This window comes from Canis lupus, chromosome 3, assembly GCF_048164855.1.
Source record: "Canis lupus baileyi chromosome 3, mCanLup2.hap1, whole genome shotgun sequence".
NCBI classification, from domain to species: Eukaryota; Metazoa; Chordata; class Mammalia; order Carnivora; family Canidae; genus Canis; species Canis lupus.
Genome location: NC_132840.1, coordinates 24,136,906 through 24,162,698, shown reverse-complemented (window position 1 = coordinate 24,162,698; position 25,793 = coordinate 24,136,906). Strand labels below are relative to the sequence as shown.

Genomic DNA, 25,793 nt, shown 5'->3' with positions numbered 1-25,793 from the left:
ACAGGGAGAACTTCATGGGTCCACCTTCTGCTCTCACATATCACAGAATGACCGTCGGGCTCCTGTTCTGGAAGGACGTTCTGTGAGTCTAGAATCCCGGGTGGACACTGATGGTTTCCTTCCCTTCTTTAAAGACCTGACAGTTTTGTCTTCTGGACTCATCCAGGTCCTCATCCGAGGACAAGCCAGCCGTGGTCTTCTGCATCACCCTAGACTGGCTGGTCCGTTCCCTCCTTGTGGTATGTCTCCCACCCCCACATTGTTCGGACACCCTACATCTGTTGTGGGGAAGACGAGGGCTCTGCGTCACCCAGCACATCCCAAGAGGAGCACCTTCATCTCACAACGTAAGAAAAGGAAAAATTTGGTATCTCTACCTGCCTCATCAGGAAAGTCTTTAAATATTGAGAAGCTGTTCAGTGATGGGTGGCTGCATCCCCAAATTCTCATCTTCATCTGAAAGCTCCAATCTCAACATGCAGCAAATACCACCAACGTTTCCCTCGAAGCAACAGGTGGGTGGTCAGGTCTCGAAAATATCTTGCTGCCCCCTCAGCCCCCGAGTCGGCTCTGTCTTCTGTCTCTCTGTCAGGTCCCCAGGGATGTCAGGGACTCGACGCTCAGCCAAGTCTCCCGGGGGCTTTTCCTGAGCTTTGCAGGTCATCACACAAATAGTAAATACAGTGTGCTCAACATTGAGATTTAACATCATTCATCATTTTTACTGCTTCATCAAAGACCTCCTTAGCCCAAACCGGGTTTTGTTGTTTTACCATGAGCGCGGGGCGGAGAGAAGCGGCCACCTCCACGGTCTGGGTGGCAGCCTCGATCTGTGCAGAGGTCCATTTGTTAGGCCTACTAGGTCTGTGCAGAAATGGGTCAGGATGGGATCCCGCAGACCCTCCAAGGTGGCTCTGGGTCTCCCTCGGGGTGTAAAGACACGCTCTGGTGTAAAGACACGGCAGGGGTGTGTTTTCTTTCTCCTTCCCGCTGTGGTCTCTGTTGGGCGGCTGGATCGTCCGTCTGCTCTGCGGTGCGGAATTGCTTTGGCTGTGGGTTGCAGGCCCTCAGAGCTCCAGATCCAAGCGCAGAGCATCTGGGGCCATGTCTCTCCACCTCTGAAGGGGAGATGCCCTTGTCCTTAGCAGCGGAAGTGGACCGGAATTGGGTGGTAGCCCTGCTCCCTTTGCCTGGGGCTGCAGACATCTGGAAGGCGAGCTCATACCACTGCACTCTGCAGGGGCCTAGGACACATCTGTCCACTGCAGGATTTCAGTCTGGCTGCAAGCTCAGGGAGCCCTTGGGGTGGGAGGGGCTGTTGAATCTGGGAGCATTCAGGCTCAGATATGTTATGATGGCCCATGGCTGGTGGCAAGTGTGGCTGGTTTCTTCCCATCCCAGCTAAGCCTGGGTCAGCAGGGGCTCACTGCATTGCCTGACTGGCCAGTCTGCCTGGGCCTTGCTAGGCCTTGCTCACTGCACATGCTTGTCCCTCTGGGATTGACCTCCCACCTGACTAGCAACCTTGATTCCAGTTTTCTGTGTAGGCAACATACTTGTGGGTTCTGGGGAGTAGGATGCGGATAGCTCTGCAGACAGTGTTCGACCCATTGCACCCTGCTCCTTGCAGTTTTTCACAGCCTGGCAGCCTGCACTTGAGTCCCTAGCTATGTAGGCAACTCTGCACCCCTAAAAGGCACTTCCATTTTAGCATCGCTGCTGAGATTGCCCGTGCTGACTCACAGAGCCAGCCCCATCACACCCTGGAGCATAGAGATGTGATGTCTCTGGAGTCAAAAGTTGCCTCTGTTTTCACAGGACCTAATGAAGTGGCTGGTCTGGCTTGGCTCGTGCCTCAACATGATAAATGGCTCTCATGTCAGCTGCAGAGAGCCTGCGGAGGCTGCAGGACCTCTGAGATCTTTCCACTTTCTCATCGTTAAGTGTTGGAAACCTGCCTGCAAGCAATGTCACTGCAAGGGCCCCTGGGGGAGTGGAAGGGGACATTCAGGAAGCCCAGGAAAACCCACAGAGGTGCGTGCAGACCCAGTCACAGCTACAGGGAGCTCTGGTGCTCCTTCAAGGAGGTAATCCAGCTGGCTGTGCCCTTCGTAGTCACAGGCAGGGTGTATATGTGCTGTGTATATGTTCTGAGCTGACAGGCTCAGAAACCGTGTGGCTTGCGTTGGCAGAGGACAAGGCATGGGCAGAGGATGGGGCGTGGGCAGACCCCCACCACCTGCAAGTGGACTGGGTGCCAGGCTGGCTTTTTCTTCTTTTTACCCGCCATGCTGCATTTTCTGCTGGCTGAGAGCAGGCCGCTGGAGGGTGCGCAGTGTGGGGATGGTGGCTGGCTGTGGGTGCCTCGCGGGCTTGCTGCTGGGCTGAGGAGCATGTCCTCTCCATGGAGCACACTCTGTGCATGGCCTGTGCTCAGGCTGGGCGGTAGCCATGGTGGGTTCTGAGCATCTGTGGACAGGTTGAGATGTCAGATGCCTTTCTTGCCATGGGTCTGACCAGAGAGCATTTAATGATGGAATTCTAAGTGTTGGACCAGGGACTGCTGAGAATTCTTTGGATTTGCTGTTGGTGGGGCCTCTGTGCGCTGGGGACGAAATCGGGGCGGCCTGGTTGCTATGGTCAAAGAAGTGACAGATCTATGGGACCACCATAGATCTGACGGAGGGGCTGGGCTTCATCCTGTGTCTTCCATTGGCTTTGAGTCCCTGCCTTAGTCACTCAGAGGAGATGGGGCAGGTTTGACCATACAGGTCCTTGTAATCAGGGGAAGGGGTTTGCCCTGTGTCTTGAGGTGCCTGGGGCATGCATGGCTCTCCCTAATCATGCAGCCTCTCTCTGCTTTGATTCTGATTGACACAGTGACCTGGGACCTGGGCGGCCCCCCCCAGGGGCGGGGGGATGGTCATGTCACCTGTGTCTTTAAAAACTGTGGTCCTCAGATTCTGGGGTTGTACATGGTTATGCATTTGGGGTCTTTGGAAATACAGTGCATTGTTGTACTTCTGTGGCGTGAGAAGCAGCACACAGCCAGCCAGGTGCTTGTAAAATATTTTGGGTCTGGATATGCATACGGTTTGGAGTTTGTTTCTAGTTCTCTATTATCCCCACTGATCGGACCTCTGACCTTGGGAAGGTGTGCAGCAGCCATCCCTGATGGCCAGACTCTACATGGCCACTTCCCTCTCCAGACTGTGCTGGTCAGCCTCGTTGGGACCAGGGTCGGTGGCCTCCAGCGTGGGGACAACGGGGTCACTGGGGCTGGCCCCTGCAGACCTGAGAGCACACAACCAGCGCTCTGGTGCACTGGTAAACTGGGCCCATCCACGTTCTGTGGATGTTCCACGCTTAGTGAGGAGCTGGCAGGCCTCCCTGGGCAAGTGAGGTGGTACAGGCACTGGCTTGTCAGGCCAATAGGTCTGTGCCCCCATGTAGAGGGGTGGGACCCACCATGCCCTGTGTGGTCAGGGGGTGAGTGTGACAGCCCCAAGGCTGGCAGTGACGGACCATGGGCCATGGCCACCCTTGGGTTTGTGGGAGCCACGCCTTCCGGAGAGAGCTTGCCCCTGTCTACCTCCAATGAGTCCCGATGCTGCCCGCAAACACAGCTGTCGGAAGGGGCTTCTTGTCTTCCCCGTGGGAGTGCCTCTCTCCCCAGGCCCCTCTTGGGTGGGGTTGCCACTAGCGGAGCTCGTGTAGGTGCCTGACAGAGTCAGATACGTGCAGGGGGATCTTACCCACGGGGTGTTAACAGGCTGAAAACACAGGCTGGCACCTTACAGGGCTCCCATGAGCAACGCTTAGGGCTATGGGAGGACTCCAGTTTTTTCAGAGGTTGTGTTTTGGGGATGGGAGGGGTGGTAGCTGGGTGCTGAGGGAGGGTGTCCTTCCAGCTTTGTGGGCGGAGCTGCTGCCCCCTAGCCCTTCTGTTCCCCGGAAGAGGCTGGACTTCTGAAGGCTCAGCTGCAGGATGGATGAACAGCAGAGTGGTAGTGGGATGGGGCGCTGGAAGGGGGCAGGGTTCAAGCACAGGCTTTGCGGGCTTGTCATTCCCCCTCCCACCACCTCTCCCTTTCCAAGAGCTGACACCTGGGCCCCCTTCCCTTCCCTCTCCTCCCCCCTCTGCTTCCTCCCACCTCCCCCTCTTCTCCTAGCCTCCTTCTCCCCTCCCCTCCCCTCCCCTCCCCTCCCCTCCCCTCCCCTCCCCTCCCCATCTCCTGATATAGGCTCCTGTTATGCTGATTAGAAAGATGCTAACTTGGGACACCTGGGTGGCTCAGTGGTTTAGCGCCTGCCTTTAGCCCAGTCCTGGGATCCAGTCCCACATCAGGCTCCCTGCATGGAGCCTGCTTCTCCCTCTCCCTCTGCCTATGTCTCTGCCTCTGTGTGTCTCTCATGAATAAATAAATAAAAAAATTTTTTAAAGGGAAGTGTTCCCTCCTCTTCTATTAAAAAAAAAAAAAAAGAACGATGCTAACAAGCTCGGAGCAACTGCTGTGTGGGCATTTCTCAAATTTGCAGGAAAGGAATCTGCTGGGAGGTGATGAAGTGCACAATGCCAGGCGCTGGCTTCTGCAGCCCAGCAGGAAGGGCTGGAACCTGTATTCTCCTGGATCAGGGACGCTCTCCCTAGGCAGTAAGGAAGGGTGGCTGTCAGATGAAGGAGGAGGCTGTTTCTGGTAGGACAGGAAAAGAAGTATAGGGAAACCCAATGAGAGCATGTGAGGGGCAGGCCTGCTGCGCAAGGCCGGGTCCTGGGTTCAGAGGAGACTCTGGTGGCAGATGGGGGGTTGGCTGGTGGAGGGTCTGGTGTGCCAAGACTGGGGCTGCGTGTGCTCCAGGGGTCACTCATGTGATGGCAAGTCCTGTCCCCACACTCTCCTCCTGCCGCCCCTTCCATCAGAGGTTGACCTCTAGGGACTCTGTGGAAGCATTTATGACTGCCTGGCCTTCCCTTTCCAGTGCTTCTTTGACCAGGGCCCAAGCCCAGCTTGGACCCTCCTGTGCTGGCCGCTGCTGCCTCCCCCCTATGTTCCCCCGTGTCCATCCCAGCTGGGACCACACTGCCTCCCACCCTATGGCGGGAGAACAAGGGGCAGGATACTTGGAGTGCATGATAGGGCAGGAGGCTCCTGCCACCCAGCCCGCTGGCCTGTAGAAATGAGTCGCTGCTGACCCCTGGCGTCGGGAATGTCCACTTGCAGCAATTGCTAGAGCTGTTGAGCCGGGCTGTTGCCTGCACACGGGGTGAGGAGGTGAGCAGGCAGCGTGGGCAGTGGATGGCGGTGACGGGGCCCCGGGGTTGCACGTCTGACTCTAGGAGGAGATGGGGTCAGGTGGTGACTGTGAATGTGGACTCTGTGCTGTGCGTGCCAGGCAGCTGTGTCAGGACATGTCTGGTCAAAGCTGGCTCTAGGGGATGCAGTCGGCGCAGCATGAGGGGCAGCCAAAGGCAGGAGGCCGGTGGAAGAACAGGATTGGGATCAGGAAGGGGTCCTGGGTGTGCACAGGCAGGGCTGGCTTCTGGATGTGGGGGAAGGACGTGCTCACTTGATTGCCTCTCAGTCCCTCATCACATAAGTGATCCAAATGCCCCTCCTGGTGCCGGGCCAGTTGCCAGGTGCCCAGGAGCCACCAGTCAGGGCAGGCAAGGACAGTGGGGAAGGGGTGAGGGGTGGGGCAACGAGTGTGACTATTACCGTCAGGATGGAGGAGCAGGGAAGGTCCCTAAGCTGAGTCACGTGATGTGAAGTGCAGCCCTTCCTGGGGAGCAGACCCTGGTGGCGTAGGTGATGTGGAGGGGCGCAGTGGGTGAGCGGGGCTTAGACACCACCTCTGTATGGCAGGAACTCCTGAGAGCCTGAAGCCGGGTGGGAGGCCATGGGATTCCCCACAGTGGGAAGAGCAGCAGCTGCTGGGGCAGTGGCCCATCCACTGGGCGGGATGCAGCTGGGCGCACAGAAGAAGCGGCAGCTGTCCCGGGAGCTAGAAACCTATCAGACTCATGGATATGTTTGCAAGCTGAGGGAGGATCAAGGCCTAGTTGCAGATGCGGGAGCCAGATGCAGGTGGTGGACAGAGGAAGGCGCGCCTGGGGAAATCTAGAGCTGCTTTTGAAAGGGAGGTGTGAGTGGGTGAGGGTGGTGACATCACTGGCTTAAGGAGCAAAGGTTGCTGGCAATGGCTGTGTTTGGGCAGCAGGAGGGGAAGGAGTGGGGCTCTGGAGGGACTGGTAGGTCTGGGGCTCAGAGGAGGCTGGGCTAGAGAGGGATTCAGGGGCACCGCAATCCATGCGTCCTCCCGGGGACAGTGGGCAGGGAAGGGCCGGGATGGGTACGGAGAGCCTCACATCCTCCTCGTTAGAGAAGCAGCAGGTCTGGGGGCAGGAGGCCTCCCATTTCCTGGAGAGGGCTCTCTGAAGCCCTGGGCAGCAGCTGGGACAGCGTGGGGGCAAGGGAGGTGGAGGGGGCTCAAGCAGGAGGCATGGCCACTGGTGGTGTCTGCAGGGGTGGGAAACCTGGAGTCTGGGGCAGGGAGGGTGTGGGACTGGGGGCACTGAGCTGGGTGAGGGGAGTGGGTGTGCCCAGTCCTCTGCTGGGGGAGCGCCAGGGGGTGATGTGGCCCAGGACCCCTGTGCAGAGACCTCCAGGAGGCTGTGGCGCTGCCTCATGGCTCCAAGACCAGCCTTTTTGGTGGGAGGGGGGCTCCTGAGACCCGGGTGGGGGCATGGGCTGCAGGGCCCAAGAGCTCCCTGGGGACAGAGGTCAGTCTGGCCCCTGTCCAGTCCTGCAATGGGAGTCACAGGGTGTGCCTCCTGAACCCGGAGAAGAGGCTTCCGGATGATGGAGCCCCATCCCCTCACCTACAGGCACGACCCCGAGGCCCTCTCCAGGTGGGGCCCTCCCATTCACTCTGCACCTGCTTCCCTCAAGCCACCCCATCTTCCCCTTTCAGCATCTGTTGTTCCTTGGGAGCCGTGTCCCTGATGTTTCCCAGCACCCTTTAAAAATTTTTTATTTTACAATTTATACACAGTGAAATCGATTCTGTATTAATTTTTTTTTAATAACAGTACGCGTGGACATCGGTCACATCTGCTTCCATCTGGTGGTCTGACTCAGAAGCTGAGCCTCTTGAACCGTCCATGCAAATTCATGCGGAACAATGCAAATGCAGAGCCAGGCCCAGGGTCCGTGGGCTTCCTCGCCCCAGGCCCTAACCCCCAACCCTGGCAGAGCCCTGGGAATCCTGGAGGGAGACGGCTTGGCTCCCCCAGGACCCTCCCTTACTGACTTCCCTAGAGCAGACCCTAGGAGGGTGTGGGAGCCCTGGCTACTGGGCCCTGGTCCTCAGGGCCAGCGTGGGACGTCTGTCAGTGGGCAGGGTCCTGTGCGTGATGCCGGCGACTGATCCTGTCCAAACAGCTGTGAAGCTCTGAAGCCCCACAGGGACTGGGCAGGAAAGTGGGCCTGGTGGCGGGGTGGGGGTGGGGGATGGCAGGAAGCACCTCTGTTATTTCAAAACAGAGGAGGAAGGTTTAAGAGTTCACGTCATCCACCAGAGGCTGCTTGGTAAAACTGGAAGAAATGCTCTGCTCCTTCAAAGTTGGAAAGGGACTGATGGGTGTTTTCTAGCGGGGACACCAGGCTGAGGGTGCCCACAGTACCCAGTTGCACAGGGGCAAGGCCATGGCCGGACTCTGCTTGGGTGCTGCCCAGCACCGCTCGGGCCAGCCCTGGTCCGCACACCCCCCACGGCGCCAGCTTGGCCACCTGGGGTGGGGTGCCCCCATCCCTCACACGCACGGTAGCCAGCACAGGTGTCCTGCTAGCTCCAGTGGAGGATTTGCTTTCCCTGGTCGCGGGGAGCCCTGGTGTCCCTCCCCTGCCCATGGTGTCCCCCCTGGCCCCACTAGCTTTGGCAAGCACAAGGCTGGGTCGTCCTCTGCCGGCTGGCCAGTGTGGAGTCCTTCCCTTTGGTATGTGGTGGTCAAAGTCGAGCTGGCAGCATCCTGGAGGGCGGCCGGGGGGCAGCGCTTACCACGCTGTGCCGCAGCCTCAGGCTGACCTGGGGCTCGGCCCGGTCTCGCTCCCCCAAACCCCGACGGGTGGCGGCGGGCGCGCATGCTCCGGGGCGGCCCCGCGCTCCTCCGCTCCTCCTCCTTACGAGGTGCCGTGCCGCGGTCCACGGTCCGCCGCGGCGCCCCCCGCGGGCCTCGGTCCGGCCGGGGCGGGCCGCCGCTCACTTGACGTGCTCGGCCGCGTGGGAGGAGCAGTAATACTTCTTGTGGGCGATGAAGGTGGACAGGCTGCTGAACCTGATGTTGCACAGGCGGCAGTAGCGGTGGCTGCCGGGGGCCGCGGGCGCGGGCGCGGGCGGCCCCTTGCCGGGGGTCTGCACGCCCTTGTCCGAGTGGGAGGGGGGCGGCGGCACGGGCTCGGGGCTCGGGGCGGGCGGGGGTCCGGGCCGGGGGCTGCCGCCGTCCGACGCGCCGGGGGCGGGCTCCCGGGGCTCGCGGCCGTTGAGGCCGTCGCTGGGGTTGGCGGGCGAGGGCGTCCGGGCGCCGGGGCCGGGGCCGGGGCCGGGGCCGGGGCCGGGGCCGGGGCCGGGGCCGGGGCCGGCGGGGGGCGGGCCGAGCAGCAGGCCGTGCGCCCGGCGGAAGTGCTCCACGAGGTCGCCGCGCACCAGCCCGTTGGGCGGGCAGTAGGGGCAGAGCGCGGCGCCGGCCGGCGCGTCCTCGGGGGCGGCGCGCAGGTGGCGCGGGGCGGCGGGGCACGAGAACTTCTTGTGCGCCAGGTAGGCCTCGAGGCTGTGGAAGCTGACGCGGCAGGCCGTGCACTCGTGGTAGTCGGCCAGCGCGGGCAGGCCGGCGGCGCAAACGGGCGCCTGGCGCCGCGGCTTCTTGCTCAGGTCGATGGGGCCGTCGGCGGCGTCAGGCCCCCCGGCCCCGCCCCCGCTCCCGGGCCGCGGCGACGGCGACGGCGAGGCGGGCGCGGGGGCGGGGCCGCCGGCGGGGGGCGGGGCGGGGGGCGGGGCGGGGCCGGCCGCGTGCAGCTCGTACAGCTTGCGGCGTCTGCGCGTGCGCACGGGCGGCGCGGCGGGCGGGGCGGGGGCGGGCGCGGGCGCGGGCGCGGGCGCGGGCGCGGGCGCGGGCGCGGCGGTGCCGGGGGCGCCCGGGGTCCCGGCGGGCGCGGGCCGGCGCGGCGGCGGGTCGTGGCGCGAGGCGCAGTAGTAGCGCTTGTGCACCGTGTAGGTCTCGTGGCGGCTGAAGCGGATGTTGCAGGCCTCGCACAGCGTCCGGCGGGGGTCGTCGTCCTCGTCCGCCCCGCTGCCCGGGCTCGGGCTGCCCGGGCTGCCCTCCCGACCCCGGCCGCCGCCCCCCTCGGCCTCCGCCTCGGCCTCGGGGGTGGCCGCGCCCGCCGCCTCGTCCTCGCGCGCCCCGCATCCCGGCGATGCGCGCCCCCCGTCGGCCTCGGGGGGCGGGGGCGCACGGGCGGGGCCGGGGGGCACCTTGGCCCTGCGCGGGGCCACGTCGTCGGGGGGCCGGCGGCCCGAGCAGTAGAGGCGCTTGTGCACGTAGAAGTTGTTGACGTTGTTGAAGGTGATGTCGCACTCGAAGCACGTGGCGCCCTTGGGGGCCCCCGCAAAGAGGCCGGCCTGCGTCCCCGCCTGCGCCCCGGGGCCCGCCTGCAGCCGGCTGTGCACCAGCTCGGACATCTTGGCCAGGATCTCGGAGGCCGGCGGCGCGGCGGGGAATTGCGGCAGGAAGAGTGCGCCGGGGCCCGGGCTGGAGCCGGGCGTGGGGCTGGACAGCTCGGCCTTCACCTGGGCCGGGCCGGGGCCGGGGCTGGGCGGCGAGGGTGTGCGCGCCGCGGCCGGGGGTCGTGGCTCCGCATCCGCCTCCTCCGTCGACGCCTCCGTCTTGATGGCCCGCGGTGCTGCCGAGGGCTCGCTGCTGCCCCCGTTCTGGGGGGTGGCCCTGGCCTCTCCGTTGGTGGCCTCGGTCAGCGCCTTTCTGTCCAGTCCTGGCGACGGGGTGGGCGCTAGGCCCAGGTCGGCAGAAGCCAGGGGGCCGTGCAGGGCCGTGTGCTGCTGGAAGCTGGCCAGGCTGTCTGCGGGGAGACCCCAGGAGCCACACTTAAGGGTGGGGGAGGGAGCAGGACCTACTTGGGCCAGACCTGAGCGGGGTTGGGGGGAGGGGGGGAGAGCTGGCCTGGGCAGAGGTGGTGGAGGGCCAACACTGAAATCTAACCCCTGGTTGCCCTTTGGACAAACCCCATCCCTTCCTGGTCCTCAGGGGAAGCCCAGGGCCTCACCTGGGGGGAGCTTGGCAGTGGGGTGCCCAGCCCCGGGCGAGTAGATCTCCGCCTTGGAGCCGGGCTGGCAGACCATGTGGTTGGTCACCAGGTGGCTGTAGAGGATGTCCCTTGTGGTGGAGATGAAGCCACAGCTGTGGCAGACACCTGCAGGCAGGCTGTGGTATCAGGGCCCTGGGGTGGGGTGCCCCCTCCACCAGCCCCTTCCCAGCCCTCACCTACCGCTCAGGGTGTCTGTGTGCACCTTGAGGTGCCGTTCACAGTTGGCCTTGGTGGTAAAGGCCGACAGGCAGATGAGACATACGAAGGGGCGTTCTCCTGGAACACAGGGCTGAGTGAGGGGTGGGCTCCTGGAGCCCAGCTGGCCAACGACCTGTGACGGGTGGGGGTGGGGGGGGCTGTTTAAACCCTGCCTCCTCCTTGACTCCTGGGACTATGGCCAGGGCCTGGTCCTGAGCTGACCATTCTGACGCACTGTGAGGTGCGACGGGAAGATCACACAGGGGCATCTGTGGCAGGGCGGGCACCCCGGGCAGATGCAGCATCATGCGCTGCTTGAGTGGGCACCAGTGGGCATCCTGGGGAGGGGGCATGGGGCCTCACCACTGTGGCTGCGCATGTGGATCTCCAGGGAGCTGGCGCTGGGGCAGCTTTTGCGGCACTGCGGAAAGGGGCAGACCCGCTCGTTGGGGTAGGTCTCCTTGGGCTTCTCGTCTGCGGCGGTGGTCGCTGGGGAGCCGGTGCCCTGGCGGCTGGCGCAGTAGTAGAGGAGGTGGGCTTGTAGGTTTCTCTCACTCCGGTACCAGATGCCACAGTCTTTGCAGGGGAAGACATCTTCTGTGGGGGTGAGGGGGGCACAGGCTGAGGGGGGCACCCAGGCGGCAGAGAGGCGGCTGCCTCCGAAAATGGAGGACTTGGCCCTACCTGCCCCTGCCATGCTGAGGACTGAGGTTTGTGATCGGGGCCTCCCCTCCTGGTCACAGCTCTTTACTCTCACTGGTTCCCTCGTAAACCTGGCTTCTCTCTGTGTAGCTCTCTAGGATGCCACAGGACTGCATGGATGGGGTCTTGGCATAACCCCCCAGGCTGGGCCCTACACCACCTCACAACAGTGAGCCCCAAAAAGAGATGCTATCGCCTCATTGGATCCCGGCAGAAGAGGTGTGGTCATGCTCACAGACACCGGGGTGGGGGGGGGTGGGAGGGGGCTGGCGCCTGTGGTGTGTATACGAGTTGGCAGGGGGCAGGGGCACACGTGTAGGTGTGCGCAGGTAGGTACATGTGGGTGAACGTGTGCTGTGAGGGAGCGTGAGGGATGGCATGGACCTGGGTCCCCGTGGAAGAGGAAACGTGTGTTTCCCTGAGCAGGTATGCGTGGCAGGTGCACAGGGAACCCCTGTGCCGGAGTCTCGAAGCCTGCTCTGGGTGGCCTCCGGGGTGGGGATGAGGCTAGGGGCTGCAGAGGAGGAAGAGCCCTTGCTGTCTTCCCCTCACTCCTCCCCCAGTGGTTTCACATCTGTTACCGATACGTCAGAATTGCTTAATTCACCCCGTCTGTCGCAGAGAGGTGGCTGTGACTTAGCTCGCACTGCGGCTGGTGAAGGTTTCCCTGGTTTCTCTAAGGGGTGGTCCTCAGTGTCTAGGGCAGAACTTAAAGGAATGCTGTTTGTCTCCATGGCCTGTTCCAGGCTTGACTGCATGTTAGCATGTGCTTCTCACCCTGGCCTTTCTGATGTTTATTCTGGGTCCACAGTTAAGGTAGAGGGGGTTCCCTTCCTCCCTTTAAAGTTTGCTTTTATTTGGGGGCTTCAAGCCAGCTCTGTCCTGTTCACTGAGGCCCTGAGCTGGGAACAGGATCTGAAAGGCCACTGGTGGGCTTGTTTCTGTACCTGGGGGCCAGGGCTGGGAACAGTACCTTGGGCCATAGGTAGGGAGAAGGGTGAGGGCCTCAGGCCCATCCAGGCCCTGGCCATAGGCCTGAGGTTTAGTGAGGATTATTAGGGTCCCACAGCCCCAGGGCTGACCTTGGGCCAAGTTCTGGTTGTGCCAGGTAACCTGGTGCTACCACTGCCCCCATCTCATGGGTGAGAAAACAGAGGCCCAGAGTGGTCGTGTTTCAAAAATGAAACGAGGTATGATGGACTCTGTATTAAGGCTTCTCTAGGCCCAGAGGCAGACAGGCCCATGCTTGGGTGGGGGTGGGGTGGGGGGGTGGATCGTGAACAAGGTGTGTAGCCCACGACAGCAGCATTCTTGCTGCTTCCCAGTGAGGCGTGGACACCAAAGCCTCAGACCAAAGGGAGAAAGCCCTCCTGGTGCCTTGGACTCCCTTGATGTCCTTGGAGCAGCCTGGACAGAGAAGACAGGGGCCCATGCCTCAGCCCTGGGGACCCGACTGAGCCTGTTGTGCCACTATGGGCTTTAGATGCACACGTGTCTGTGCTGATGAGGCGGCCGTCCTGGCCCCTGAGAGCCCCTTCCCATCTCCCTTCTCCCCTGCCACCCCAGTGTCTGAATGGGGTCCTGCTTGCTCCCGAGGGAACCCCCTTGGGCCTGCACCCAGTCCTCCTGGGGACCCATGTTCCCACAAGGGTGTGTGTGTGTGGGTGAATCTCACAGCTGCAGCTGATCCCTGTGAACTCTGGTGTCCCTGAGTCATTTCTGCCAACCCACAACCTCACACCTGAGTTCCAGCAATGCAAGCTATGTTCCCTCTGCACACTTCTTTCCTCCTGCTCACTTAGCTCTGTCAGGTTTGCCCAGTGGTCATGCTGCTGCCCTTGGTCTGTCCGTGGCCAGGATGCAGGCACCCCACTGCCCTCAGCTGCTTCTGCCTGTCCCCTGGCTGCCTCCAAGCCTCCCCTTCAGTGTCCCATAGGCATCTGGGGGTCAGGATGCTCACAGTGGGGATACTAAGGGGACAGGGCAGGTCCCTGTGGGCTCCGGTGCCCCATTGGGCCTGGGCCTCAGCTGCTTCCATGTGCTTCAAGCCATCTTCCTGTCTGACTTCCCCAAAAGCCCACTTTTCCCCAAGTTTGCAGCTTTACAGTTGTCACCTAGCAGCCAGGGTGATATTAAAGCACTTGGATCTAAACCCTTGTTGTGTTCTGTTTTTCTGAGAAGCAATCCTTGCCTGAAAGCGCTTGGGGAGATGTGCCGTGCTGGAGGCCACCGCCCCCTCCTAGTGAGGCTGCCTTGTGCTGCTCAGGGTGGTGGTGCCCTGGGGGCAGGCCGGCACCCCCACCGTGGTGACTTTGGGTCCTGGACCACTGGGTTCAGTGTGGTCGTGGAGGGTGCAGAATAAAACCTTAATGTGCATTGTGGCAGGGAGCTAGTGGCAGTCCTTCCACCCCAGCTATTCTCATGGGGCAGTTCTGTCCTGAGGTGGGGGCGGGTGTGGATGTGGCCGCAGCATCTGTGGGGCGGGAACCAGGCTGCTGCTCAGCATCCCACCCTGGGCATGTCCATGCTGCTGCAGCTAAGAAGCCTGCTCTGCTCCGCAGCTGGGCCTGGCTGCCTGTCCAGCTGGTGGGGACCCTGCCAGGGTAGCCTGGCACCTGCCCCGTCCCCCCATGCTCAGCTGTTGCAGCACACCCCTCCACCCTGCTCAGACCCCAGTGGTCACCTATCTTTGTGTACCCTGAGGTCCCGGGGGTGGTCCTGGCACTGTCATGGAGCCCAGGTGGCACGATAGCGTACTCACTGTTGATGACTGCTGTGGCCAGGATGGATGCCATGCCGGCCTGCTGGGGCAGGAGCTGGATGTCGGCGTGTGCGGGGGTCAGGCACTCGGGCTCTGCTGGTTCCTTCTTCACAGGGTGGCTGGGGGTGCCACGGGGCTCGGCCGCCGTGAGGAGCACGCTCAGCAGCCCGCCTGCCGGCACCGGCTTGGTGACTCTGCACCAGAGGGCTTCATCTGCAGGGGCAGAATCCTGGGTGACGGGAGGGCCTTGGCCGTTGGGGGCTCACCACTGCCCCTCTAAGGTGCTGCCCACCCCCTGCTGTCCTGAGCCCCACTGTACTGCCCCCTCCTGGAGGCCAGGGTTTTGAGGTCCGATGTGGGGGATAGAGCCAGGGTCCTGGTCAGGGGGCGTGTCAGGCCTGTCTCTATAATAAGCCACCCTGCTTCACCCGACCGGTGGCTTCTCGGGTCTGCTTGCTCCTGCCTAGTAGGAGGGCCCTAAAGACGGCAGTGCCGTCTGGCACTGGACTGGACCTCCCTTTTGTCCAGGAGAGGGGTGGCTTGAGGGCCAGGCACAGCAGGGCCCAGGGGCAGGGGTCAGGGCAGGCAGCTGCTAAGCAGGTGTTCTCCTCACAGCTCCCCTAGGAGCGGCTGTTCCCACAGGAGCCGGCAGGGGGCAGCCTCCGCCAGCCACCAGGCACCTGCCTGCCCACCTTTGCGTCCACCTCCAGGCTGCCAGGAACACGGCCCTGCCCTCTACCTCCCAGGCCAGCCTCGCCCCGTCAGCTCCGTGAGGACCTTGTCCTGCCTGGCACACTGTGGCTGGAGCCCTGCTGACCGGGGCGGGAGGATGGGCCAGGCAGCACTAATGGCCCGTGTCCTGGCTGGGCAGACAGACACGTGTCTGGCCACTCACTGCCAACACTGGGGCCTTCAGTCCCTTCTGGCTGCTGTCCGGGTCCTTTGAGCACCACCTCGATGGGAGGAGGGCGGGGGGAGCAGGTACAGAGGACAAAGCGCAGGCCAGGTTCCTAGATGCTGGGCTCAGCACCTGTGCTGTACCTCCGTCATGCTGGGGAGGCCCCAGGTAGGCATGGGCTGGAGTGAGAGGATGCCATGACCTCGTGTCCCCTGCCCTGGCCCCGAAGGCCTCTGGCTCCTCCTGAAATGAGAGCTGCCCTCAGGACAAAGCTATGCCTCTGCTGGGATTACTCAGCTGAACATGCTGCATGCTGGGAGGCAATGTGGCTGTGCCCCCCACCCTGAACATTCCGGCAAAGCGCAGGCCCCCACAGGAGAATGAGGGCATCTCCTATGGGTGGTGGGCATACACCTTCCTGATGGCTGCGCTGGGGCGGACAGACCTGGCCTGGTTGGAGAAATTGTCACAATTTTGTGCTTACATCATCCCCTTGGGCCTGAGCCTTCCTGTCTGTGATGGGGTGGTCGGGGGTCCCCACTGCCCTGACATACACTGGGAAGACTGTGTCACACTTCGCTTCAGGGTCAAACCTCCCAGGCAGGCAGGACCTTGGCTCTGGAAATGGAAGCTCCTGAGCCCTCTGAACTGGCTGCGTGTAGGCAGGGGGGATGCTCCTTCTAGATGGTGCAGGGAGGTAGGCGCAGAAGCCCCTGGGTCTGGATGAGCTCTCAGTCTCTTAAAGAAACAGATGTCCAAGAAGGCCAGGGGATGTGGCCCAGGCCCCATGTGGCTAGGTCTGAACGTGGCCCTCCTGCTCTTCCCCGGAATGGGCTGTGGTCTAGTCGGCACCTCAGCCCACCTGGTCTGGGACTGTCTGCTGACCCTGGTGGTCTCCAAATCCTGGGATTCCCTCTGGACCCTGGTGATCTCCAAGAGGCCCTGGGAGCAGTCGAGCAGCAGCATCCTGGCCCTGAAACCCCAGGGCCGCTCCTTTCATCAGGACTTGGGCGTCGGCTGCCTCCTGGCCCTAGTGTGCCGGCGGCTCAGCCCAAGCAGGCTGCTTTCCTTTTAAGGGCCAGCCCAGGGACAGCTAAGTGACCCCCACCTGCCGGAAGGCCGCGAGGGAAGCGCCATGATACCAACCCTTCCTGTAGATCTCCGCGTTGGCTTCAGCCTTGGTCAGGGCCTGGGGCAGCGTCCTCAGCCAGCAGGGCTCGTCCCCCAGCAGCAGGGTCAGGGCCGGGCCCTGGGGGTGGGGAAGCAAGGGGGCTTGTCAGGGACACAGCACAGGAAGAGCCTGGCCAGGGGTCCCGCGTGGTGCAGAGGGAAGAGCCTGAGAGGCCCCGGCGGGGTGGCCGGGCTGCAGCCCGCTGCTCCCCCTTCAGCACCGCGGAGCCGGCTGCGGCAGCAGGGAGCTGATCTTCCTTGCACGGGGCACCGGGTGCTCTTCCAAGAGAGGTCACTGAGCCCCAGAGGTCAAACTACTCACTCAGGGTCACACAGCCAGGGGGCTGCAGAGCAGGGATTCTCTCCCTGCCTCCTTCCTCTGGTGGTCCACGGGGTGCATGGGCCACCCCGCACACAGGTTGTCCTGCATAGGCTCCCAAAGCGAGCTCCGTGAACAGAGGCTGAGATTGGCCTTGGGGAGACACCGTCTCCCCAGAGAGGGGCTTCTGTGTCCTCCCCAAGGTGTGTGTGTGGTGGGTCCCTGCCTGCTGCAGGGCATGGCAGGCCCACCTCTGTGCCCTCTAGCCCAAGGCCAGCACACAGCAGACACCAGAACATCCTCTGAGTTCCCCAGGCCAAGGCCGGCTCAGCACCTGGTCACCTCCCCGGGGCTCCCTGAGGCTGCCGTCACTGGGGTTAGCCCTTCCCCCGCCTCGAGGAGGGGAAGTGGGCTGGGGGAGGGGGAAGTGGGCGCGTGGGGTGAGTACCACCTTACCCAGCCACGTTGTCTCCCCTGTTCCCTGCAAGCTGGGCCCTCATAGTGCCCACAGGGCAAGAGTACTCTGGGCTCTGCCCATGAGGCTGCTGCTGTGGGCCTGCAGAGTGTGGGGGGGGTCTGATTTCTGACACCCAGGGCCACCCCAGCAGGGGAGGAAACAGCCTGGTGCTGGGGAGGGCGAGGCTGCCTGTGGCCCCACTCCGTGGCCCGGCCCTGGTCAGACGTGGAGAGAGCGGTACAGGGCTGTGAAGGGCTGGCAGCGGGGCAAAACCCAGACCTTGCTTTGCACTAGGAAGTTGGGGTGATGGCTGCCACACCCAGGCCCACGTCCCCAGGCTGCTCCGACCAGGGGTGCCCAAGCTCAGCCACCAGGTACCATGTGCAAAGGCACAGTACGTATCCACTTTGGGTACTTCTGTTTTATGCAAATAAGCACCTTTTATTCAGAAATGGTGCATCAGGACCTTGATCTGGAGAACCAGTATCACCTGCTGTCACCTGGAAATGCTGCCACCTAGACCAGGGGCACACACAGCAGCCGGCCGGGACACCACCCTGGTGGTACAGCCAGTCAAATGATGGTGTGTGAGGTGTCCTCTGACAGATTCTGGGCACCTCCTCGCCAGGTCCAAGGCCAGGGGCTTTCCTGGGCTTTGCCTACTGTTCAGGGATGACATGGGCTCCAGAGCTGGGCACTGGGGTCCAGGCTGGGCTTGGCCTCCCTCACTGTGACCTTGAGCCAAGTACCACCCTGCAACCCTAGGCGGTCCCTCTCTGCACTCTGGCTGCTTGTCCCCACCCTGCAGCCGACTCAAGGACCCATCAAGATCAGGCCTACAAGCCCAGCACTCCTGGGGACAGCTCCCAACGAGGTTGGCACATCATGGCCAGTGGAGCCGCTATGTGGCTTGGCCATGGGAGGGGCAAGTGGAGACTAGTGGTCAGAGGGGAGAGCCCTGGCCCTGGGAGCAAAACCAGCCTGCACCCATGCTGGTCCTCTCTGCAAACGGGTGATGCCCCTCCTGCTTGGAGCTGTGAGCCAACCCACATGCTTGTTCCAGACCTGCCATCGTCCTGCCACCTGCTCTCGGGGTAGGGCTGGGGGGCTCAGTCTCTCTCTCTCTGCAGCTCAGCCCCTCCTAGGGCACTGGGAAGTACCCATCTGTGTGAAGAAGCCCTCCCTTCCAGTGGTGCCCACCTGGCACACAACCAGCACATCGCAAACAGGAGCCTGCCCCCCGCCCCCTGCTCTTGCCTTCCCTTTGGCCAGCAGGACCCAGCCAGCAGAAACTGTGCATTTAGGCCAAGAAGGGTGGGGTCCACTGGGGCCCCAGGCCAGCTGCTGCCACTTGTCAGCTTGGGGAGAATGTCCCCATCAAGGAGCCTGCTCAGGGCAGGCTGGCAACAGGCAACACTCTGCTTTTTGTTGTGCCCACAGCGGCAGAACAGGACGTCGGCTGGGGGTCCCCACCGGCTCAGGAGGCTTCCAGTGGGTCACAGCCATGGGTGGGGGGGGGCGGGCACAGTGGCTGGCAGGGCTGCCATTGTGGCAGGTGACTGGTGGCCCCTGTGTCCTGGCTGGGCCGACCTGGCCAGCAGCCTGCAGCAAGGCGGGGCTGGGCCTCCTGAGTCTCTAATGAATATTAATGAGCAGAGGAGGGTGAAAAAAATTAATCTGCCTGATTCTCCGATTGGCGCTGTGGTAACGATATGAAATCTAATTATTCGTCCCAATATTTCTAACCCTCAAACTGAGACTGACAGCCTCCCGGTAGGTTTAATGCTTATCACTCGCAGGAGCAGCGTGCTCCTGGCATGATAAAAACGCGCACGGCTTTGCTGACACTGCAGAACCCTAGTTCTCCGTGTACTTCCCCCGAGCGAAGGCGGCGGCGCCACGGTCCCGCCCGGGCCCAGCGCCTGCGTGGCGGCAGCTGCCCGGGGAGGGGGCGCAGGGGGGCACGGCAGGCCAGGAGCAGAGGGGCCGGGAGATCTGGGGCCGCCACCCGCCCGGCTGCCCGCCTGTCGGTTTTCCCCTCCTCTAGTTGGAGTGGCCCGGGAACAGGAGTCCCTTCCTCTGCTGGTTGCAGGCGTTGGGCAGATGCAGGCCCCGTCCTAGCCGACCCTATGCTGCCCGTGGGCACTGACGAGGGGTGTAAGCCTGGGAGGGGCTGGCACCCCCCCACTGCCCAGCCCTTCTGCCCCAACTCCCAGAGATGTGCGTGCTGCCAGCCACCCTCCCTCTCCGCCCCTTTGCCCGTGTGGGTCCAGCTCACCCTGGACAGGTTGTGTCGGGGTCAAAAGAAGCCCCTCCACCCACCCTGCCTGCAGCCCTTTGGGGTGCTGTCTGTTCCTGCCAGCTGCAGGATGGCCCCACCCAGCCCTGAGATAACGGGCGTCCACTTCAAGTTCTCCGGGTGCATCTGAGACCACTCCTTGTTTCCCCCAACAAAGAGGTCAGTGTCTGGATTCTGTGCCTGCTGATAACCATCGGAAACTCTATCTCGGCCCCATCCGCTGCGACTTTATCTGAGGCTGTTCCCAAACCTTGCTAGCCATCTCACGGAGCGGCATTAAGGGGAGGTAGGAGCCCCATTCTGGCAGGGGAAGGGGGTGGCCCAGCTGAGCAAGCCAGACGGCCCTGCAGAAGGGCAGTGGGGGCTGCCCAGGCCTCCCCCGGGGCCACTGTGGGGAGGTTCACGGGAGGTCAGGGCTGGGGCAGACCCAGTCTGGGCTCTGATGGGGGCCCCCACCCACTTCCCTCCTTCAGCTTATCCTGAGATGTCCTGTCCCTGTCCTGCTCACCCTCCCAGAGGCAACTGCCTTTCTGTCCTTGGCTCCTTGTCTCCCCCAGACCCTGAGAAGAAAGTATTTCACAGATGAGAACCGAGGCTCACAGAGCTGAGTGATGCCCAGGTCACAGGAAGTGGCTGTGTGCACACAGGACTAGAACCTGGGTCTGCATGATCTCAGCTTCCTTACATCCATCCACCTTCCCTCCCTCCATCCACCTACCATCCATTAGGCCCTCCATTCACCTACCCATCTATCTACCCACCCACTCCTCCACCACCTACCTATCCACCCACCCACTCCTCCATCTACCATCCATTTACCCTTCCACCCACCTACCCAATTCACACATCCATCCACTCACCTAACCATCTACTCTTCCCTCCCTCCCTCCATCATCCATTTACCCCTCCATCCACCTGCCCATTCACACATCCATCTAACTCATCTACCCATCTACCCACCTACCCACCCATCCACTCTTCCCTCCTTCCATCCACCATCTATTCACCCCTCCACTACCTACCTATCCACCCACCCACCCACCCACCCATCCATCTACCATCTGTTCACCCCTCCACGCACCTATCCTTCCCTTTCTGCCTCCACTCATCCGTCTGCTCATTTGTTGAACAGTCAGAGCCTGGCGTGTGCCTGGCGTGGGTGCCATAAACAGAACATGCCATCCTGGTCTCCCAGTGTGGATGCTGGAGTGGGGAGGCCGTTAAGAAACCACCAATGGAAGGCTGGAGGCAGAACGAGCTAGAGACAAGCTGAGAACAACATGAGGTATGGTGGGAGTGAGCTGCTTGGACAGCTCCCATATGGCCCCCAGCCCTCTTCTTTGGGTGGCCCTTGGGCCCAGGGAGGGAGCCAGCTGTAAGGGTGGGTCTGGTGCAGATGGCTCTCCTGGTCCTAGGAGGAGAGGCCTCTCCCACTCCTTAGAGTTCTGGTCTTTCCAGTGTGGTGGGAGGGGTCCCAGGGTCTCTGAGACCAGGTTGTTGCTCCTTCTAGGCCTCCAGGAGGCTGGTATGAGTCAGCCCTTTGCACCCACAGCATTTCCCAGACCCTGATCCTACAACTCCCGGCGGAGGGGCTGAGGCGTGGGGAGGAAGGGAGTCAGGGACCCCAGAAGGCCAGTGGCAGGCCTCCTTTCTGGGGCTTGTCCCAGAGAATGTCCACCTCAGGGCACTACCTCCTCACTACCTGGTGCTCCAGCAGAGCCCCAACCTGACCATCCCCTCAGGGGCTGCCCCATGGAGGGTCAGGGGCCAACATGGGCTGGACCCTGGTTCTGCAGCTTGCTAGCTTTCTGGAGCTGGCTGTATGATCCCCAAATATATGTCCACCTGTGGACATGGCCTTATTTGGAAAAAGGTCTTGGCAGATGTGATTAAAGACAACAAAAGAACATCCTCTTAGATTATCCAGGTGTGTCCTAAATCCAGTGACAAATGTCCTTACAAGAGCAGAGAGGCAGAGCTGGGTGGCCCTGATGGGAGGCTGGGCTCTGTCAGGCAATGACCCTCTTGCCAGCCTCAGGGCTTCTTGCACTAGGGTTGCTTAGAGCCCATGGGCCCAAGGGCCCCAGCCCCACCCTATCTCTAGCTAAAGGATGGAGGAGACTCACCTAAGGTCCCTCTATGCTGATGCCTGCATGAAGATGCAAGGCAAGGTGGGGCCCAGCTGGTCTCATTCTAACTGCTCTGGAAGGGGCTTCTCCCCAGCCAACCTGCTGCCTTCCTGGTCTCACTGATGTCATGGTGGCCTCTAGCTACAATGGGTAAGCCCTGGGGGGATGACTGGACAGACAGATGGGCCGAACCACTGGGGACCACGCTGGGCATGAGAATTCACTCACTCTTCATGAGCTCATCTACTCATTCATTCGTCCACCTGCCCATCTGCCATCCATTTATCCATCTGTCCGTCCACTCATCCATCCACACACCCATCCATTCATCCACTCCATCTGTCCATCTACCCACCTGCCCATCTGCCATCCATTTATCTGTCCATTCATCCATCCACCTACCTACCCACCCATCCATCTATCCACCCACCCACTCATCCATCTATCAGCTATCCATCCATCCATTCATCCATTGTCCACCTACCCACCCACCCAGTCATCTATCCACCCAACCATTCTGAACATTTTTTTTTGTATCTGATTGCAAATTTTAGAGTTGGCTGGGTTTCCAAACCCTGGGAAGTAGAAGCCACAGCTGGATCAGGGAGGGACCAGCCCAAGGTCACACTGAAAGTTGGTGCAGGAACCACTCTTGACTCCTGCCAGACTATGTGCACTTGCTCTGCATACTTCCTGGGGTTCCCATCCCCAAAGTCTCATGGGAGGAGCCACCCCCATCCCCTGCAAGTAGCTCTTGGCCTAAGGAAACCAGCAGGGAAGGGTTGCCATACTCCATCAGGGCCCCTTCTCCCTTCCAAACAGCTAAGAAACCGTCTGGCGGCTGATAGGACCATCTGGGGCGGGAGGTGCATGGGGGAGAGAACTGGGACCCATCAGCTGAGCTCGATAAGGGGCTCGCTGAAATGTTAGCAAAAATATTTAGACAATAAATGAAGTATCGGAAAAGCGCGCTATCTTTAAGAAATCAATCATCGTGTACGGTGTGTCTGGACACTCGGCGCCAAAGCGCAGATAGCGCCTGCTGGGGAGATAAGGGTTAATCAAGGATTTAATTCTGTAGGAGATAAAGCTGCAGGGAAGAGCAGGCGAGGCTCCTTCCTCCCTCAGCTCCTCGGCAAGAGCCTCAAAGGCCACTGGCTTCCCTGGCGCTGGTCCCTCGCTCCCTGTGGACATTATCTCTCCGCCTGGAGAGCGTCTCCAACCTCGTGCCAAGTCTCCCCAGGCTGACCTGCGCCCTGGGCCCAAGGAGGACAAAACCCTCAGAGAGAAGGGCGGGGCACAGACCCTGGGGCCGGCTCCACCCTGTCCTTACAGAGCCTGCAGGGGTCTTGGCTTGGGCAGACGGTTGCAATTCTACTTCTGCTATTTGATCCTGGTGAGTATACCAAGTCACTTAACCTGCCGGAGACTCAGTTTCCTCATCTGTAAAATGGGGAGCATGCCTCACAGGGTGCGGGCAGGGAAGACCAGGGCCCATGCGTAAGAATGGGTGCTCCTTAGTGTGTGCAGTGAGTGACACCTGTCTGTCCTGGAAGGGGCTGACTGCCCCACAGGAGGGAGCTGACGAGAGGGGTGTGGCCACACACAGTGGCACACTTTTATCTTGTCACTGCTTATGAGAATTCAGAGCCAGGGAGCTCCAGCCCAGCCAGCCACTCCTCCTCCCAGCCCTGAACTACCCCCCAACAGCCCACCCTCTGAAAAGTTAACTGCTGCTTGCATGCCTCCAGGGATGGGGAGCTCACTGCCTCAAGGAACTGCTCTGAACACCATAGTCTCCATCCCCTCCTTGGGGCCAAATCCTGCCTTGCAGTTGATTTCCACTATTTTCTTTCTGCTTGGGCCACAGGACAAGAGCAAGCTGAGCAAGCCCTGCCCTGTGGTAACCAGCTTGCAGGCACCACCTCATTTACCTGCCCAGCTGCCCTGGGAGGTGGGCGTGCCACCAGCTGCCCCACTTTGCAGTTAAGCTGCAGTTTTGCCCGCCTACCCTCTCCTCTGCAGGGACGTTGGAGGGTCTGCAGGCTTGGGCCCCAGGGACCCTTCAGGGGGCTCCCTGTGTCCCCTTGAGGCCCCATGGGCTCAGGAAGCAGAAGCTCAAGTAGCTCAGGAGCCTGCTGGGGAAGGAAACAGCCATGAGGGAAGTGTTGGGATCCGGACCCTGTGCCACAGGGATGACCTGGTCATGGGGGTGGGTGCCCTTGGTCCTGGGCCAGCCTCTTGCTGAGCAGCTGAGGCCGGCATGTACCCCTCTGAGCCTGGGCACTTGGCTGTGATGGGCTGTGTGGATGGCCCGGGTAGGGGGGCGCAGCTGGGCTGCACGTTTAGACCCTGGGAGACTGCCCCATCTCCGGAGGCCCAGGCTCCAGCCCAGATTCTGATGCGGTGGGCACTGTGAACGGCAGACTGAGTGCCTGCAACTGCCCACCAGCCCTGGGATGCTGCTGTAGGCCGGGTTCCTGGGCCCTGGTTTCTGTGGCTGAGACATGGGGCTCGGAGCGCCAGGCTGGAGCTGGATGTCACTGTCAGGGCAGCATCTGGCCTCTAGATGTGGGGAGACCCCTCCCTGCAGTCCTGCCACTGCCTGCTGACCAGAGGCCAGCACCACAGGGTGCACCTGGATGCCACATCGGGACTCAGGGAGGGCCTGGGCCATGGCTATGCCTGCATGTCTGGGTGCCTGAGCCTGGACTTAGGGGACCCACCTAGGGTGCCTCCTGGCCTTTCGAGTGGCCGGCGTCAGGGCTGGGAGGGGCCTCCTGGTTCTTGTCTCACCGTGTGCTGCCCACTCGGTTGCCTGACGTGCTGACCCATTTCCGGTGCATCGGTGCCCTTTCTTCACTGAAACGTATGTTAAAAGGAGCCTTTGCGCCCCTGTGAGAGGATGCAGAGCCACCCTGCTGTCCAGAGGCAGCCTAGGAGTAACCCCGACACGAGTGACTGCTTGGTGATGGCAGGGCCTAGCGGGAGGTCACTGCCCAGGCGGGCTTCATAGTTACAGGGGGAGGTAACATCCCCCCCCCGTCATCAGAAAGACCCACAGGGACAGAATAGACTTCAGCCTCTGTGGACCTCAGCCTCTGCTGCAGCTCCTGGAAAACCTCATCGCTTGCCCTGCCCACAAAGGCCACATCCAGCCGCCACGTGGCACCTTGCTGCCTCTTTACTTCAAACACCTGCTTCTTTCTCTGTCTTGCCAACTTCTACTCCTCTGTTAAGGGCCCACTTAAAGAATCCTCCTCCAGGAAGCCCTCTTTGTGCCACCTCCTCCAGGAAGCCTTCCTTGTACTCCCAGTCAACTGCTTCCTGCTGCCCTGGTCCCAAGGCCTTAGGCGCCCATCTCCTGATGCACTCAGAGGGACAGGCACTTCTGGGCTGGAGTATAACTGGGGCTTGGCTCCAGGGGCGGCAGGGCTCTGTGCCCTGGGCCAGACTCTGCCCTGGCTGCTGTCCTGCAGCTGGTGGGTGGGCTGCTGGGGTCAGGGCTCCTTACCGGTTCCACCTGCCCAGGGGACGAGGCTCTGCTCTGGATGTTCCCACGGAAGGGGCCCCAGGACAGGCCCTCGGAGAGGCTGTGTCGAGCTCGCACGCACCTCTGCCCGTCCTGCAGCACCAGCTCCAGCTCGTCTGTGGGTAGAAGTATCGGGTGTGAGGCATGCCCAGCTGAGGGGACCATCCCGCCCTGCCACCTGCCCAGGTGTGGTCCAGCTGTGCAGTCCCCGGCCCCCCAGGAGCAGCTGCCCAGGTGGTGGGGGGCGCCCTGTGGCCTGGGCCTGTGGTATGGGGACAGCAGCCAGTGCCTGGATGCTGGGAGCCCAGTCAGAGCCTGCAGCAAGCCCCTGTTGGGGAGGGACAGCAGGTGGCAGGATGGGGTGCCTGAAGCTGGACTGAGCAGGTGGACCATGCTGCCCCGTTAGGACACATGTCTCATGTAGCACAGGGTGGCGGCCACGAGGCCGCCTGGAACGTGCGCATAGAGCCGGCTTATCCCTGCGGCTTATGTCATGGAAGGCACATGGTGGACGGCAGCGTTGATGAGGCTTGCCTCCTGCCCCTCCCCATCGGCTGGAGCCCCCAGATCCATAGAGCAAGCCTGTGAGGTGGCCGTGGAAATGCTGGACCTTGATTTCCACATCTCTAAGGTGGGGACCCCAGCACTCCCTGCCTCCTCAGGCTGCACAGGGCTTGTTCACCCACCACTATGCTCAACACAGAGCTCACAGAAAGGAAACCAAGTCAAAGAGCCATGCTCCACCCCAAGGCCCTCGGCAAAGCCAGAATTTGCACCTGGGTGGCCCTGACATAGGCTCCGTTCTCTCCCTGCGAATCAGTAGGGTCGGGGACCATCAGGGACCCCAGTGTGGCTGCCCATCCCAGGACCTCCTCTCACTTTCTGGAAAGGTTGGGGTCCTGTGTTGTGCTGCCTCTCTGCCCAGCCTCTCCTAGGGGTGTAAGAGGCTCCG

The 25,793-nt window shown here is 61.8% G+C and overlaps 1 protein-coding gene and 1 long non-coding RNA gene across 7 annotated transcripts in view; one reads left to right on the top strand and one right to left on the bottom strand.

The window, feature by feature from the left end:
- The window catches only part of LOC140630043 (uncharacterized), a 42,922-nt gene extending 20,677 nt beyond the window's left edge, over positions 1–22,245 (top strand). Inside the window, exons 1-4 of one of the 3 annotated variants that reach the window (XR_012027846.1) lie at positions 8,703–8,814; positions 19,338–19,466; positions 19,738–19,840; positions 20,313–22,245. This is a non-coding gene — a long non-coding RNA (uncharacterized lncRNA). Of the gene's footprint in view, positions 1–8,702; positions 8,815–19,337; positions 19,467–19,737; positions 19,841–20,312 lie in introns of those variants that run through there. The other 2 variants (XR_012027844.1, XR_012027845.1) reach the window with 2 other exon arrangements.
- The window catches only part of ZFPM1 (zinc finger protein, FOG family member 1), a 69,299-nt gene continuing 50,568 nt past the window's right edge, over positions 7,063–25,793 (bottom strand). For all 4 annotated transcript variants that reach the window (XM_072819556.1, XM_072819553.1, XM_072819555.1 and 1 more), the window contains exons 4-10: positions 24,824–24,957; positions 16,082–16,184; positions 14,038–14,250; positions 10,938–11,171; positions 10,557–10,652; positions 10,335–10,481; positions 7,063–10,130 (exon numbers count right to left, since the gene is read on the bottom strand). In XM_072819556.1, the coding sequence (XP_072675657.1) occupies positions 8,260–10,130; positions 10,335–10,481; positions 10,557–10,652; positions 10,938–11,171; positions 14,038–14,250; positions 16,082–16,184; positions 24,824–24,957 (2,798 nt within the window). In that variant the 3' untranslated portion in view covers positions 7,063–8,259. The remainder of the gene's footprint in view (positions 10,131–10,334; positions 10,482–10,556; positions 10,653–10,937; positions 11,172–14,037; positions 14,251–16,081; positions 16,185–24,823; positions 24,958–25,793) is intronic.